The sequence below is a fragment of the Moschus berezovskii genome, chromosome 9 (assembly GCF_049115385.1).
Source record: "Moschus berezovskii isolate FMDL1 chromosome 9, NW_MosBer_1.0, whole genome shotgun sequence".
Taxonomy (NCBI): Eukaryota; Metazoa; Chordata; class Mammalia; order Artiodactyla; family Moschidae; genus Moschus; species Moschus berezovskii.
In genome coordinates this window covers 28,141,515-28,159,149 of record NC_142468.1, presented here as the reverse complement: position 1 = coordinate 28,159,149, position 17,635 = coordinate 28,141,515, and the positions used below count along the sequence as shown (strand labels likewise).

At 41.2% G+C, this 17,635-nt stretch overlaps 1 protein-coding gene across 1 annotated transcript in view; it reads left to right on the top strand.

The window, feature by feature from the left end:
• The first annotated feature begins 3,091 nt into the window (after window positions 1-3,091).
• The window catches only part of RHOJ (ras homolog family member J), a 108,288-nt gene continuing 93,744 nt past the window's right edge, over window positions 3,092-17,635 (top strand). Inside the window, exon 1 of the mRNA XM_055435839.2 lies at window positions 3,092-3,828. Within this exon, the coding sequence (XP_055291814.1) occupies window positions 3,585-3,828 (244 nt within the window). The 5' untranslated portion in view covers window positions 3,092-3,584. The remainder of the gene's footprint in view (window positions 3,829-17,635) is intronic.

The window sequence follows — 17,635 nt, the reverse complement described above, 5'->3', positions numbered from 1 at the left end:
GAGATGGCTGGATGGCATCACCGACTCTGTGGACATGAGTTTGAGTGTACTCCGGGAGTTGGTGATGGACAGGGAGGCCTGGCGTGCTGTGATTCATGGGGTCGCGGAGAGTCGGACACGACTGAGCGACTGAACTGAACTGAACTGAACTGAAACATGAAACAATTCAACTTTCACACTTCTTAATTAGTTAGTTAGTTCAGTCGCTCAGTCGTGTCTGACTCTTTGAGCCCCCATGAATCACAGCATGCCAGGCCTCCCTGTCCATCACCAACTCCCAGAGTTCACTCAAACTCATGTCCATAGAGTCAGTGATGCCATCCAGTCATCTCATTCTCTGTTGTCCCCTTCTCCTCCCACCCCCAATCCCTCCCAGCATCAGAGTCTTTTCCAGTGAGTCAACTCGTCGCATGAGGTGGCCAAAGTTTTGGAGTTTCAGCTTTAGCATCAGGCCTTCCAGTGAACACCCAGGATTGATCTCCTTTAGAATGGACTGGTTGGATCTCCTTACAGTCCAAGGGACTCTCACTTAACCTCAACTAACCTATCTCTGGTTGTTTAAACTATCTCAACTTTTCAGGCTGTTCATCAATATTTAGTTCTTACCTCTTGGCACATGGTAGGATCATATTTCTGACCCTCATGTTGGGTAGCATGGGAATGTGACTTGCTTTGACCAATGAATAAACAGAAGTGTCACTTTCAGAGTGAAGCTTTAAGAGTCAACGTATAATAGACTATTATTCAGCCATAAAAAGAATGAGATAATACCATTTGTAGCAAGGTGGGTGGACCTAGAGATTATCATACTAGGTGAAGTAAGTCACACAAATATCATATGATATTGCTTACACATGGAATTGGAAACAAAGATACAAAACAGAAAACAAACTTAAGGTTTCTGTTCTACACGTGCATTCATTTGATCTTTTGAAGATTCCACCTATATGTGAACACACAATATTTGTCTTTCTTTGACTTATTTCACTCAGCATAATATTCTCTAGGTCAATCCACGTTGCTGCAAATGGCTGAATTTCATTTTTTATGGTTGAATAATATTCCATGATTTATATATATTATATATATAAAACACATCTTCTTAATCCAATCACCTGGTTATGGACACTTGGTTTGCTTCTACATGTTGACTATTATGAACAATGGGGTACATGTACCTTTTCCAATTAGTGTTTTAATTTTTTTCCAGATATATACCAAAGAATAGAATTGATAGATCATATGGTAACTCTGTTGAACAAGTCTATTGATGCCATTTTTACAACAGCATTACTTTTTAAATAAGGTATATACATATTTCTTTGGCTTTTTTGGGCTTCCCTTGTAGCTCAGTCAATAAAGAAACTGCTGCAGTGCAGGAGACCCAGGTTCAATCCCTGAGTGAGGAAGATCCCCTGGAGAAGGAAATGGCAACCCACTCCAGTATGCTTGCCCGGAAAATCCTATAGACACAGGAGCCTGGTGGGCTACAGTCTATGGGGTTGCAAGAGTTGGACATGACTTAGCAACAAAACCACCACTGCCATGGTAACTCTACTTTTATATTTTTGAGGAAACTCTATACTGTTTTCATAGTGGCAGCACCAATTTACATTTCCACCAACATTGTACAAAAGTTCCTTTTTCTCCACTTTCTTACCAACATTTGTTGCTTGTAAACTTTTTATGATAGCCATTTTAACAGGTGTGAAGTGATACCTCGTTGAAATACATGTTATTTTAAATTATTGAGCATTGGGAGTTGCTATAGCAACATAATTTGGTAGAAACACAACAACCTAACCAAAACATCATCTCCTTATAGAAAAGAAATACTGGGACACTAAACACTATGGGAAATGTTACTACAATCCAACACAGAAGAAATATGAGAATATATTGATTATACAATAGCATATGTATGTAGATATATATATTATTGATGCATGAGTAAGTGCACATGTGCTCAGTTGTGTTTGACTGTTTGCAACCCCATGGGCTATAGTATATCAGGCTCCCCTGTCCAGGGAATTTTCCAGGCAAGAATACTGGAGTGGTTTGCCATTTCCTACTCCAGGGGATCTTCCTGACCCAAGAATCAAACCACATCTCTTGTATCTCCTGCATTGGCAGGAGAATTCCTTATAGCCACTTATTAAAACAGACTTCTCACCCTACCCCTGGGGGGAAAAAAAAACAACCTCCTCAAATCAACTGGATAATCTGAGTTCTTAAAATCAATTCTCAAAAATCTCAAAGAAACACACAGTTCCTGCATCAAAAACGTGCTTGGCCCATTTGTCAGAAACACTTGCAGAGTTCCACTTCTTTTCTAAAACTGAGTACATTAATCACACTCAGTGCTTCAAAGGGGCTTCATTTTGAGTGACCCAACAGACAAATAAATTAGGTGCCAATGGCTCCTTTGTAATTGAAGAGGACCAGTCTGACCAAGGGGAGAAGACTAAATCAAAAATGGAACTGTTCAAGAAAAAGCAGCGTTTGGAGACCTGAAACAAACCAATAAAGCTGTCCCACACACTCTCATTTCCAAAAGTAAGGGTGAGCCAAGACATGTGTGTTTATTCGCTAATAAGAAGATGCAAACATCCCACATCTGATTGATTTCTTATGTGCTACAACCATAAAAATGTTTGTGTCTGGAATACACGTATGAGTGTTGAGCTCAAATGTGGCAGCTTATAAACCTGATCACACATCTTAAACCTACAATCTACAAGAACATTTCCCTTTGAAACAATGAAACTCTGGAAGGTTTTTTTCTTTACTGCCAGGACAAATTTCTTACGGTTTCTCATTTAAGTATGTGAAGAACTGTCCAGTTTTAATTTGCAGAGCTTTTAACTGGTGACTCAGTGAGGATGATGTCATATATTATCCTACAACGGCTGGTGTGGTTCCCTGTGTTTCTGTGGCAGACAGTACTCTGGGGTTTTCGTCCTTTCGTCAGCCTCTTCCCAGCCAGGCACAGGCAAACAGGCTCCCCAGCCCTGGATGAAACAGGAAGTCTGACAGCTTGAGTCTGCAGTGGGACCCCTAGTGTTTTCCCACTCCATGTCCTGGCAGCGTTCCCCAGAAGTACAAACACACACACACAGAGCTCCCATTGTTGCAGCCTTCTCCAGCCCACTGATCCTAATATGGAATGCAGCAGGAAACCCATGATTTCCTGACACTCGGCAAGCTGGAGGAAGCAAGGAAAAACTCCATTAAAAAAGCCCAGCTTTCCTCCATGTTAGATGTGAAGTGGAAAATGGGTAAGATTTAGTAAAATTCCACAGTGTCTTCCATCAGGCTTGGAGAACAGGGGGCCAGAGTGAAAACCTCGAGCTGTTGAAATTTCTAGACTCCCTGGAATCCCCTAGAATTCGGTGAAGATGAGGATTTCTTAACTTGAACTGATCGGGGAAAGGGACAGATGCTTTTAATCACTCTCCCCAGTGTATTACCTGTCCCGATCAGTATGGTAAGTGAGAGGGCATGTGCCAGCCACCTCGGACGAGTCTGCAGGAGCCCAGTTACCCCGAGTAAGGCAGAGTGATCTCAAGCCTGCCACGGGCTTCATGGGCTTTGGAAGAAGCGGGAGAAGCAACAACCACAGCACAGTCACAGCAGCTGGAGCCGCGAGCATGAACTGCCAGGAGGGAAATGACAGCAGCTGCGGCTGCGGTGGCCACGAGGAGAAAAAGATGCTCAAGTGTGTGGTGGTGGGGGACGGCGCCGTGGGCAAGACCTGCCTGCTGATGAGCTACGCCAACGATGCCTTCCCTGAGGAATACGTGCCCACTGTGTTCGATCACTATGCAGGTAAGAAAAGTGGGAAACCCACCCCTGCGTACGGGACACACGGTGTGGGAGGTGACATCCCTGCTTCAGAGGGGCCTGCCTTATCTCCATTGTGAATACTGGGTTCAGGCCTGGCGGAAGCCAGGTAGCTGAGCGTCACAGCAACCAAGGTCTTTGCTGTTGTTAGAACAACTTGTATATCACTTTTATTGTAACCCTTTTCTCTACTTAAACCAAATGAATAATGCTAGGGAAATACCCTGAATTGCCCTCTAGACTTTGGGGCTAGAGATGTTACTTAATATTTGCCTGCAGATTCATCAACTTTCTTTAATGTGAACATTATAAAATGTAGTGTAATTGCATCACAGTTCTTTTTACCTTTTCATTTTGTATTGGGGTATAGCTGATTAACAATGTGATGTGTCACAATTCTCTTCTACGAAAAAAAAAACCCACTAGTTGCACAACTGGTGAAAGAAGTGTTCTTGCCGCTTCTCGTATATTTACCCCATGCCATTTATAAATGAAATGCTGAAATTAGTAACATTAGAACATTCCTTTTTCCATAACAATTGCTATCCTGATGTACTTTCATTTTCCTGTGGAAGTAGACCGAAGAAAAAGTATTCAAAGATTTTAAGTAACTGTTAGGCAATCTGTATTTTTAATTAAAAGAGAAGTTTTTAATCAATATGTTTTAAAAGTAAAAATAAAGATTAATATGAAATTTCTTAATTATTTCGACATATGTCCCGAAAGCACAAAATATGGCATAAGATATGTTAAGGTCTGACAGTTAAGATACTGTAGTTACAACTTAATTCTTTTGGCTATATTGAGTGCTCCAAAGTTTGTCCTGTGATCGCTTATCTAATTTTTTCCACTTTGACTCTTATTTTTCTCTTAATCTCTAAAGTAAATCCTATTAAACTTCTTAAAAGCAAATTCGTAAAATGCTTCAATTTACAATAGCCTAGATTTTACAACTTTTTGGAATATGATGAACTGCTTGATCACTATAAGATCAGCTTGAGTTGCCAGATTTTGAGATTTTGTGATAGGGAAATTTCTCTTCTTCACTTTGGCTTTGGGTTCAGAGCAGCAGAGGGGAAATAGCCCACAGGAAACCTGTTTGACTGCTGGCTTTACTGTGGGGCTATTTGAAATCCTTTCTGTAGAAAGTAGCTTCTTTTCCAGAACTAAACATTCACCTACATCTCCTCCTGCTGCTAGATGTAGTTGGTTTATGACAGTATTACATAGCAGACAGGGAGAAAACCACAGTGAAAATAGTATCCACTCTCTAGCAGGTTTTTCTATATTTGTAGAAATTAAGAGCAAATTTGAATGCTAATTCCCTTAAGATTATCTGAAATTATATTGGCTGTGCCCAGAGAAGGGTTTCCCTGATGGCTCAGACGGTAAAGAATCTGCTTGCATGTGGGAGACCTGAGTTTGATCCCTGGATTGGGAAAATCCCCTGGAGAAGCGAATGGCAACCCACTCCAGTATTCTTGCCTGGGAAATCCCATGGACGGACAAGCCTGGTGGGCTACAGTCCATAGGGTCCCAAAGAGTCAGACATGACTGAGCAACCAAGCACACACACACATACACGCCCAGAGAAGAACCTTTTAATGAGAACAGAAAGAAGAGAAGTGCAGATAGACTTTCACCCTGAGGAGAAAAAAAAAAATCTAATTGTAAGATTAGGTCTCCAACTTAAGAAAATTATTAGGATCTTGACCTTAAACATCTTAGCAAAGATTATTTATTCTACATTCTCTTTCTTCCAGGCTAGGGGACTGGCAGATTGTTGTTGTCATTCAGTCACTAAGTCTTGGCCAACTCTTTGTGACCTCTTGGACTGCAGCACGCCAGGCTTCCCTGACCTTCACTATTTCCTGGAGTTTGCTCAGATTCATGTCCATTGAGTCAGTGATGCCATCCAACCATCTCATCCTCTGTCATCCCCTTCCCCTGCTCTCAATCTTTCCCAACACCAGGGTCTTTTCCAATGAGTTGGTTCTTGGCATCAGGTGGCCAGCGTGTCAGAGCTTCACCTTCAGCATCAGTCCTTCCAATGAATAGTCAGGGTTCTTTTCCTTTAGGATTGACTGGTTTGATCTCCTTGCAGTCCAAAGGACTACCTAATTTCAAAAACTGCTAATAAAAAAAAAAGATGGAACCCACAAGGTTTCAAGTGCTTTTAAAAACTGCACATCCATGGGACTTCCCTAGTGATCCAGTGGTTAAGAATCTGCCTTGCAATGAAGGGGACTCATTGGCTGGGGAGCTAAGATCCCGCATGCCATGGCCAACTAAGCCCATATGCCACAACTAGAGGGCCCGCAAGCAGCACTGAAAGATCCTACATGCTGCAACTAAGAACCAATGCAGCCAAAATTAAAATAAGTAAATAAATAATTTTTTAAATTACATATCCCATCTCCAACTCTTGGGTGAACCAATTACAGCACAGTGTCAGAAAGAAAAAGGATAAAACTATCTTTAGAGGTAAAATCAGACCATAAAAAACATCAGAGAGGAAACAAAGGCTGGACCTCCACTAGATTTCACCGGGAACAAATTATTTTGTTTCAGTTGTATACATACCTGCTGTTATTTGAGCATTAAAGCACCTGCTGCTGCTAAGTCACTTCAGTCGTGTCTGACTCTGTGCGACCCCATGGACGGCAGCCCACTAGGCTCCGCCATCCCTGGGATTCTCCAGGCAAGAACACTGGAGTGGGTTGCCATTTCCTTCTCCAACGTGTGAAAGTGAAAAGTGAAAGTGAAGTTGCTCAGTCTTGTCCGACTAGTAGCGACCCCATGGACTGTAGCCCACCAGGCTCCTCTGTCCATGGGATTTTCTAGGCAAGAGTACTGGAGTGGCTTGCCATTGCCTTCTCCGATTAAAGCACCTAGATTTTGGCTATTCCTTGTTTTAGCTCTCAAGATAGCACAGCCACTATTACCAAAGCAATACTTTGCTCATAGTTCAGTTCAGTTCAGTTGCTCAATGTGTCAGACTCTTTGCAACCCCATGAACCACAGCACGCCAGGCCTCCCTGTCTAACATCAACTCCCAGAGTTTATTCAAACTCATGTCCATTGAGTCAGTGATGCCATCCAACCATCTCATCCTCTGTCATCCCCTTCTCCCCCTGCCCTCAATCTTTCCCAGCATCAGGGTCTTTTCAAATGAGTCAGCTCTTCACATCAGATGGCCAAAATTTTGGACTTTCAGCTTCAACATCAGTCCTTCCAATGAACACCCAGGACTGATCTCCTCTTTAGGATGGACTGGTTGGATCTCCTTGCAGTCCAAGGGACTCGCAAGAGTCTTCTCCAACACCACAGTTCAAAAGCATCATTTCTTCAGTGTTCGGCTTTCTTTATAGTCCAATTCTCACATCTATACATGACTACTGGAAAAACCATAGCCTTGACTAGACAGACCTTTGTTGACAAAGTAATGTCTCTGCTTTTTAATATGCTATCAAGGTTGGTCATAACTTTCCTTCCAAGGAGTAAGCGTCTTTTAATTTCATGACTGCAATCACCATCTGCAGGGATTTTGGAGCCCTAAAAAATAAAGTCAGCCACTGTTTCCTCATCTATTTGCCATGAAGTGATGGGACCGGATGCCATGATCTTAGTTTTCTGAATGTTGAGCTTTAAGCCAACTTTTTCACTCTCCTCTTTCACTTTCATCAAAGGGTCTTTAGTTCTTCTTCGCTTTCTGCCATAAGGGTGGTGGCTTCTGCATATCTGATGTTATTGATATTTCTCCCAGCAATCTTGATTCCAGCTTGTGCTTCTTCCAGCCCAGCATTCCTCATGATGTACTCTGCATATAAGTTAAATAAGCAGGGTGACAATATACAAACTTGACGCACTCCTTTTCCTATTTGGAACCAGTCTGTTGTTCCATGTCCAGTTCTAACTGTTGCTTCCTGACCTGCATACAGGTTTCTCAAGAGGCAGGTCAGGTGGTCTGGGATTTCCATCTCTTTCAGAATGTTCCACAGTTTATTGTGATCCACACAGTCAAAGGCTTTGGCATAGTCAGTGAAGCAGAAATAGATGTTTTTCTGGAACTCTCTTGCTTTCTCCATGATCCAGCAGATGTTGGCAATTTGATCTCTGGTTCCTCTGCCTTTTCTAAAACCAGCTTGAACATCTGGAAGTTCATGGTTCATGTATAGTGCTGAAGGCTGGCTTAGAGAATATTGAGCATTATTTTACTAGCATGTGAGATGAGTGTGATTGTGCATTAGTTTGAGCTTTTTTTGGCATTGCCTTTCTTTGGGATTGGAATGAAAACTGACCTTTTCCAGTCCTGTGACCACTGCTGAGTTTTCCAAATTTACTGACATATTGAGTGCAGCATCATCTTTTAGGATTTGAAATAGCTCAACTGGAATTCCATCACTTCCACTAACTTTGTTCATAGTGATGCTTTCTAAGGCCCACTTGACTTCACATTCCAGGTTGTCTGGCTCTAAGTCTTGACTTCACATTCCAGGATGTCTGGCTCTAAGTGAGTGATCCCACCATCGTGATTATGTTGGTTGTGAAGATCTTTTTTGTACAGTTCTGTACGGTTCTTTTGCTCATAGTTGCTGCTACCGCTAAGTCACTTCAGTCGTGTCCGACTCTGTGTGACCCCATAGACAGCAGCCAACCAGGCTCCCCCATCCCTGGGATTCTCCAGGCAGGAACACTGGAGTGGGTTGCCATTTCCTTCTCCAATGCATGAAACTGAAAAGTGAAAGTGAAGTCTCTCAGTCGTGTCCGACCCTTAGTGCTCATAGTAGGCACTCCCAAACATCGTTGCTTTTACACTTGGTACATTTTTTAAGTACACAGCATCTCACAAGCTTCCACTTTGTACCTTTTTAAAGTAAACAGTATCTCACATCTTTAAGGGAAATAAAGATGTGAGCCATATACATCTAGAAGCCCAATGAAGTGAACGTTTTCATCAGTAGAGGGATCTTCTCCACCATAAAGACCCTAACTCTCTTTACTACCATCTTCTTCACGTATGAACTGATTGAATTTAAACCCTGACACAGTCACATGAAAAATCCACAGTCAGCTGTAGAAGAACTCATGATCTCTTCTCCATTTGGAGAAGTATTCAATATCTAGTCCCTGGGTCCTACTGGCTCATTCTGCAGTGACAATTTGCAACTAGTTTACTGAGTCTTTGGAAAACTGAAGTCAAGGAATTCAGAAAAATTCAAGCCAAAGAGAGCCTATCCCTTAAAGAAGTGAAAGGGCTTCCCTTCTGGTTCCGCTGGTAAAGAATCCACCTGCAATTGGGAGACTGGGTTCGATCCCTGGGTTGGGAAGATCCCCTGGAGAAGGGGAAGGCTACCCACTCCAGTATTCTGGCCTGGAGAATTTCATAAGCTGCACAGATTTTTCCCTAATAACTACCTATCTTAGAAAGGTAAAGGTATAATAGTATGGTCACATCAGCATACTGCTCAAAGTAGGGAGCTCTGAAGCCAGACAGCCCAATTCTAATATTGACTCTGCCACTACTGTGTGGCCTTAAGTAAGTTGCTCAACTTCTCTGTGCCTCAGTTGTCATGAATCTTTTAAAGGGACAGTAGAGATATTAAGGTCATGAGAACAAAATAAATTAATACATGTAGTTCTTAGAACAGTGTCTTACATATGGTAAGTGTTAGGTACATAGCAGCTACTATGATTAAGCATAGGGATGAGACGGTTAGATAGCATCACCAATTCAATGGACATGAACTTGAGCACTATCCGGGAGATAGTGAAGGATGGGGAAGCCTGGCGTGCACAGGGTCAGTCCATGGGGTCACAAAGAATCAGACACAACTTAGCAACTGAACAACAAAATCTTATATGCACAATGAATAAACAAGGTCTTACTGCATGGCACAGGGAATTACATTCAATATCCTGTGAAAAAACATAATGGAAAAGAATATAAAAATTATATATATATATATATATATATATACTGCTGCTGCTGCTGCTGCTGCTAAGTCACTTCAGTCATGTCCGACTCTGTGTGACCCCATAGATGGCAGCCCACCAGGCTCCCCCATCCCTGGGATTCTCCAGGCAAGAACACTGGAGTGGGTTGCCATTTCCTTCTCCAATGTGTGAAAGTGAAAAATGAAAGTGAAGTCGCTCAGTCGTGTCCAACCCTTAGCGACCCCGTGAACTGCAGCCTACCAGGCTCCTCCATCCATGGGATTTTCCAGGCAAGAGTACTGGAGTGGCTTGCCATTACCTTCTCTGATATATATATATACGCATATAACTAAATCACTTTGCTGTATAGCAGAAATTAACACAATGTTTTAAATCAACTGTACTTCAATAAGAAAAAAGTATCGGGTCTCTACACTTGAACAGAGCTATGAAAAATTATTAAAGTATAATTAAAAGATAAAGGCTACAACCAGAAAGAATATCATTACAAGAGTGTCCTCCAAATGGAACAGGGTATGATTGAATGTGTATATTGTCCTTATAATATAGTCATCATGTTTACTGATAATTGATAAATATGTCTACATGGAGTAATTGTAGTAGGATATTCACTTGAGAGGAGATATTAGTTTTGCATGAGTGATTGTAAAAAAATCAACAACCAACTAGAAAATAACTGTTTTTAAGTTTTATGAATCTTGGTTGTTTTCCCTCCATCCTACCTACCAGAATCCAAAAGTACATCTGCCAAAAAAAAATGTACATCTGCTCAATGTAGCTTTCCTTGACTCCCCAAGGAAAATTCCCTGCTCCTTCTTCAACCCATGTCCAGAAATGTGTCAACATTGCTAGAACGCAACTTCCACAATTGAGAGCAATTTTCTTGTTTCCTTACTTCCCCATTGCCACTATACTATAACTCCTGAAATAAAGGGTCATGTCTTGTCAAAACCAGGGTTCTATTCTATGTTATTGGGACTTTTTTGATGGTCCAGGAGTTATGACTCCAAGCTCTCCCTGCCAAGGACCCAGGTTCAAATCCTGGTCAGGGAACTAAGATCCCAAAAGCTGTAGTGTGGCCAAAAAGGAAAAAAAAAAAAAAACCTCTCAGTCTTCATCTTACTTAGTCTCTTGGAGGCTTTTCTTATGGCTTATACTCTCCTTCTTGAAACACTTCCTTGGTTCCTGAGATATAACATTCTCCTAGTTTTTATTCCCTTCAGTGGCAATGCTCTATCTCCGCTGCTGCCTTCTCCATCTCTTCCTTACCACTACACATCAGCATACTTTAGTATTCAGTCTCTCCATCTTCTTCTCTGTGCCCAAGTTGATTGTATCTAGTCTCATGGACTTAAATACTGTTTATACACTGATAACTCCACACACAAAAAAAAAAAATACCCAACTCAGATTTATATATCCAACTGTTAATTTGGATATCTAATAGACATCTCAAACTTAACCTGTCCAAAGCAGAATTTTTTTAATTCTCCCAATCTATCCTCCCCTAGTGTTCCCAATAGAAGTATATGACTATTTTCCAACCAGTTGCTCAGAACAAAAACTTTGGTATTATCCTTAATTCCTTTCTCCCTTTGACAGTATCTCCACATCGCTCCATCCGAATCACTAGTTATTACCCCCTTCCTACTACAAATCAGGTCAATATTCAAAATACACCTCAAGCCCAATCACTTCTTACCACTTCTCTGCTTTCATTCTTGTCCATGCCACCATCATTTCTCATCCAAACTGCTATAATCACTTCCCAGTTCCGTGCTTCCAATCTGGCCCCCTCCAGTCAGGTTTTCACAGAGGGACTGCCCACAGCCCCAAATCCACCAATCACCTCCCTTCACCCTAAGACTCCATCATTTATCACAGTCTCCAAGACACTCCATGACTTGGGCCCTATTATCTCTCCAACCTCCAGTTCTAACACTCTGCTCTGCAGTATTTTTGCTCGAGCCACACCAGCCATCTTGATGTTCTTCAGCCACACCAAACTCCATCTTTCCTTGAAGGTTATGTTCTTGCTCTTCCCCCAACCTGACCTTATTCCCTCCAGATCCCCCTCAGTCTCAACTGATCGCATTGTTTAATGTGTTCACACACACAAACACAAACACACATGCCTACAGAGTCACTCTTTAACTTTCTATCCTGCTTCATCTTTCTTCATAAGATTTAACACTATTTGATATTATACTTATATTTGTTTACTTACTATTTTTATCCTACATTGGAATGTAAACTCCATGAGGGGTTTTTGTCTGTTTTTGAATGTAAACTTCACGAGGGCAAGGGCTTTGTCTTGTTCACTGCTCTATCTCCATCTTCTAAAATAGAACTCAAAATCCAGTGTACTCTCAATAGACAGTTACTGAATTAATGAATTAGCATGTCTTAATTATCTCATTCCTCCTGTGCTTAGATAAATTCCTGGTCTATTAAAACTTTGATGAATAAATTAACAAATTGTCATTCCAATAGATGTCTCTTTAGGAAGGAACATATAAAATATTTATTAAATATATTTTTGAACTATTTTGTTCATATTTTAAATAATCATTTTATCTCTACTGGAATTATAATGCAGCATTGAATTTTCTTGACCTAATGGGCCTATGTCATGTCTATTTGCTCAGTCATGTCCAACTCTTTGCAACTGCATGAACTGTAGCCTGTCAGGCTTCTCTATCCATGGAATTCTCCAGGAAAGAATACTGGAGTGGGTTTTCATTTCCTTCTCCAGGGGGTCTTCCCAACCTAAAGATCAAAACTGGGTCTACCACATTGCAGGCAGATTCTTTACCAACCAAGCCACCAGGGAAGCCCAATGAATTCATTGTATAAATTTCATTTGGAAACAGGATGTACTCAAATTCTTCCATTTACATTATATTTAAAAGTTTACATAAATTTTGAGTGGCCCACTCATTTATAGTTCTTTATAACAGAGCCTGTTCCAGAGTAACTCCAAGTTCAACTAAGAGCTAGGTCTAAAAACTGGGGGCAGTTAAAGGAAGATGAAAAATCCACAGATGTGCCTAAGAAACATCTCTGGGCACTATTTCCTATTCCCAGTGATGACTCAAGATGTCCTAACAACCTTGAGAGATTTCACAGCTTACCACAGAATAACCATATTTCTTCTCCCATCCTGGCTTCATCTTATCTTCAGCTCTGAGTTTTGTGGCAGACATCTCACTGATAAAGTAGTATCAATTAAAGTTTCACACCACATATGTCATATGGATAACACTTCCATTTCTAGTTTAGTTAGATTGTATGTTCAGTTGGATCATGCTTGTGGTTTGTCTGTTGGTGTGTGTGGCTGCATAAAAGAATTCCATTCAAGCTAAAGCCTCTGCCTGATGTGCCTCATTCACCATTTCATTTATCCTCTGTATGAGAATCAGTCATGTCTGTGGCTCTTTTGTCTATCACCCATCTCTCTAGGAAAACCACCTGTGTTTAAAAAATTTATGTTGTCACTATTTGCAAACCCAGGCTGCCTATGCAGGAAATTAACACAATTTGTGGAAAAGGGAAAAACAGGTAGTTGCTCTATCAGTTGAGTGAGATGTAAAATGATGTTGTTTTCACAGAGAGCTGAAAGTCAATTCTAAATTTTTTCCACCTAATTAAATGATGATTGGTCCAAGGTAGACTCCATCATAACCCTAATAGCCAGAGCTTTGGGAGGAAACTATGTCCAATCCAGAAGGAAAAAAATAATACAGAGTAAATAAAACAAAGCCCCAGGCCAATACAGTGTTATGACACAGTTCTGCCCTTTTGGGAATATTTATTCAGGAGTTTCTCTTTTGTTCTTTCTAAAGATACCTGAGAGTCTCTGGAGAATGGATGAGATTCATTTTTGTAAGCCAAAAGAAAACCTAAAACACCTCTCATGGGACTATGAAATAAATCACCAGGCTTTTAACCTTAGGCAAAAATATAAAAGAAGTATGTGAAAGAGGAGACAAGAATGGACCAGTCAAATCTCTCTGTTCGAAAATCCAACATGGTGCTCAAAAGCCCAATATCTTATAGGTATTCTGATGTTTTTCTGGACTCTTGGAGGTCACATCAAAGATACAGTAACAGGAATTGTATAGATAGTTCCTTCCACAGTCTACGCTGTGATGCCTATGAGCACGAGCACATTCAGAGGCTCAGGGGTGGAAATTACACTTGGAAAGCCAAAGCATAACTACAGAGGAGTAAACTGTGAACTTCATCTCTTAGGACTAAGAAAGAATAGAAGAGAAAAAAAGAGAATTAAGTATCTGTGACCATAGCGATCCAAGAAAAGTCATGCTCCTGGGATTAGAAACTACATCTGCAGTTCATAACCCTCCTGCATTCCAGATTTAGCTGGCAACAAACCAAGGCCTGTGGCCAATCAGGCTTCAGTGGACAGACTCCCTGTGACCAAGACTTTTAGTTCCACACAGCCTGGCTCCTTTCACTGCCCAAGCTAGGAAACCCTGCATAAAGTTTACTACTGATTGCCCAGCAAGGTTGGGCTTCAGGTAATCAGTACTTCATTTCCAGGATGGCATTCTCAGAGTCTGCCATCACTCCCTCTTGTTGTGGGCCAAAGAGAAAACTTGGCTCAGCAATGGCCCAGTACATTGGATATCTTTGTTTTGGAATGTAGTTGGCCTATTCCACAAAGGCAACAGAAAGGTAGGCAACTCACGTAAGGCCTCTGAGGAAAGGACAGGTATGAAAGCTCAACAGAAATCATCTCGCTCACCAGTTCTGAGCACAAGATCACAAGGATCTACAGAGGTCCTACCCTCTGTGTATAGACACAGGTTCTAATAAGGCTGAAAATTTACTTTGCCGCAAACAAAAATCAATGCAATCCCTTGGTTAGTTAGCAGAATCCAAACAGTTAATTTTCCGGGTATAACTCAAGTCAAGATAAATTCCACCGTGAACTCAATAGGGACCCACTGTGAATCACTGAGTGGCCTGGCATCATTCCTGAATACTCTGAAGTCCACCAACTTTTCGGATGTGCCTAATTCTCACCAGACAAAAGGCCCTATTCATGTGTATTCATTCAGCATTTTGTATTGGTTCACAATACAGCTTTTATTTATGATGTTCCTCATTTGCAGTCTCAGTTTGAATTTCATTATGGCCACATGTAATCCTACAAGCAGTGTGGTACTATTTAATTACAAAACCCAAACGCTACTAGAATATGTACTAACAACAATAACAATAACTACACACTTACAAAGTCCTTGCTATGAGCATATTTTGAGATGTTTTCATACATCAATTCATTGTATCCTCATAATGATCCTATGAGGTATTCAGTTCAGTTCAGTTCAGTTCAGTCGCTCAGTCATGTCCGACTCTCCGCGACCCCATGAATCACAGCACGCCAGGCCTCCCTGTCCATTACCAACTCCCAGAGTTCACTCAAACTCATATCCACAGAGTTAGTGATGCCATCCAGCCATCTCATTCTCGGTCGTCCCCTTCTCCTCCCGCCCCCAACCTTTCCCAGTTTGACTGATGAGGAAACCAAGTCTCAAAGTTATTAACCAATTTGCTAAGGTTAAATAACTTGTAATGAAGTAAGCGGAGGCCATGAAACAGTAAATAAACAACATAAGTAGTGTGTAGGTTTAGAGATAATCACATTAATCAAATAGTCACTGTTAGTTAGGATATGCTAACCTGTTCTAACGAATAGACCCAAACATGTAAGGGATTAACACCTTGCTAATTTATGGTACTGAATAGGTATTCATGTCAGCTGGGCTACTTTCCTTCCTTTAGTCATTTAGGGACCCAGGTTCATTGCATCTTGTGATCCCACCATCCCTTAAGATCTCCCATTCAACCAGACTACTGAGAAAGAGCAAGGTGGAGAGGCTTACATGGAAAGTTTTATGTGCCAGGCCTGGAAGTGACAGACATCATTTCCAGTCAAACTCCAGAGCAGATAACTTAGTCATGAGGCCACACCTATGTCTAAGGGAAGCTGGGAAATAAAAACAAACCCACCTATGTACCCAGAAGGGGGAAGAATGAATTTTAATGGAATCCAGCCATCTCTGTTTGCATCAAACTCTCTAGCCATCAAATATGACTGCACATTTTTTCCTACACATAAAACAAAATTTTTCTCAAGAGGATCACAGAGTCCAATATTTCAGTGAAGCTGGTTGAAATCTAGCATCTGCAAGTGATGCCTGGTCCTTTCCATTAGATGGAGACACAGTTCCTGTGGTCAGTAGAAGACTCATTATCTCCCCCATATATACAGTCACCTCTTAGCCAATGATAGAAGAGATGGGATAACCAAAATACCCAAACCCCCTTTCAGAAAAGATAAGAATAGGAGAGACATAGCAATAACAGAATCCAGATAGCAAATGTTGGGAAGACTCCCTGACCTAACAGTGGGAGACATTTCTTGAATTGACCCTTATGTTGTTCTCCAGGAAGAATTTCTTTGTCCATTATTCTGAACTTCCCCTAGCTTGGGTCTCTGGGGAGTTCTTCTTCCTCCTTCATTATCCTTCATGACACACATCTGAATTGGGCCTCGGGGACTCAGTCAAGACTTAAGAGTCACACAACTTTCACAGCCCGCCTCTTGCTTGTGCAATTTCATGGCTCAAGTATTATTTTTATAGTCATAAGAGCATTTAGTCCAAGTTTGGAGTTTCTTTGGAAATGCAGTTCTCTCAAGAACTTATTAGGTTTCTGGTTAGTTCCCAGTTCCCAGTAACCACATCCAAGACCGAAGTGAGTCTTTCCTAGACATACTTCTTAAAAATACTTTGTCTGCCTCATCTAGCCAATACCTGTTGCTCTCAAATTAACAATAGCTATGCAGAGGGAATATGAAGCAAAAGACTTTATGTGACTTCATACAACTTCATGTGACTTCATTTGACTTCATGTGATTCTGTGTTGGGTAAGACTTTGTGTTGCTCTATATCTAGACAGAATATGAGAGGATATGGAGGGCAAGGAGTAGTTCTCTGGGCCAGGTCTGCAAGTGGCAGGCATGAGATCTCTTTATATTTCTTTGGAGAGAAGTTAAAGCCTAGGCCACACTTAGAGGAGTTAGCTATATGCCCAAAGAAAGAGTGAACAGATTTTAATGAACACTTAGTAATCATCACCACACTTGCTAAGCTGAAATTTCTTACATCAAATACAATAAACTCATAAACAATATAAATTTCCCTAAGGATCATATTTAGATGTTCATTTAACTACAGATGAAATGCCTGTATTTCCCAAATTTTCCCAGTACCTGCTTGTCCAAAATGCAGATTGTGCAAATTGGTGCAGCCACTATGGAAAACAATATGAAGGTTCCTTAAAAAACTAAATATAGAGCTACCATGTTGTTGTTCAGTTGCCCAGTTTGTCCATCTCTTTGCAACCCCATGGACTGCAGCACACCAGGCCTCTCTATCCCTCACCATCTCCCGAAGTTTGCCCAAGTTCATGTCCATTGCATGGCCATTCTCTCCAGCCATCTCATCCTCTGACATCCGCTTCTTCTTCTGCCCTCAATCTTTCCCAGCATCAGGGACTTTTCCAATGAGTCAGCTGTTTGCATCAGATGACCAAAATACTGGAGTTTCAGCTTCAGCAACTGAGCTTCAGCTTCAGTTTCAGCTTCAGTCCTTCCAGTGAGTATTCAGGGTTAACTTCCCTTAAAATTGACTGGTTTGATCCCCTTGCTGTCCAAGGTACTCTCAGGGGTCTTCTCCAGCACCACAGTTCAAAGGAATCAACTCTGGTGCTCCACCTTCTTTACAGTCCAGCTCTCACAACC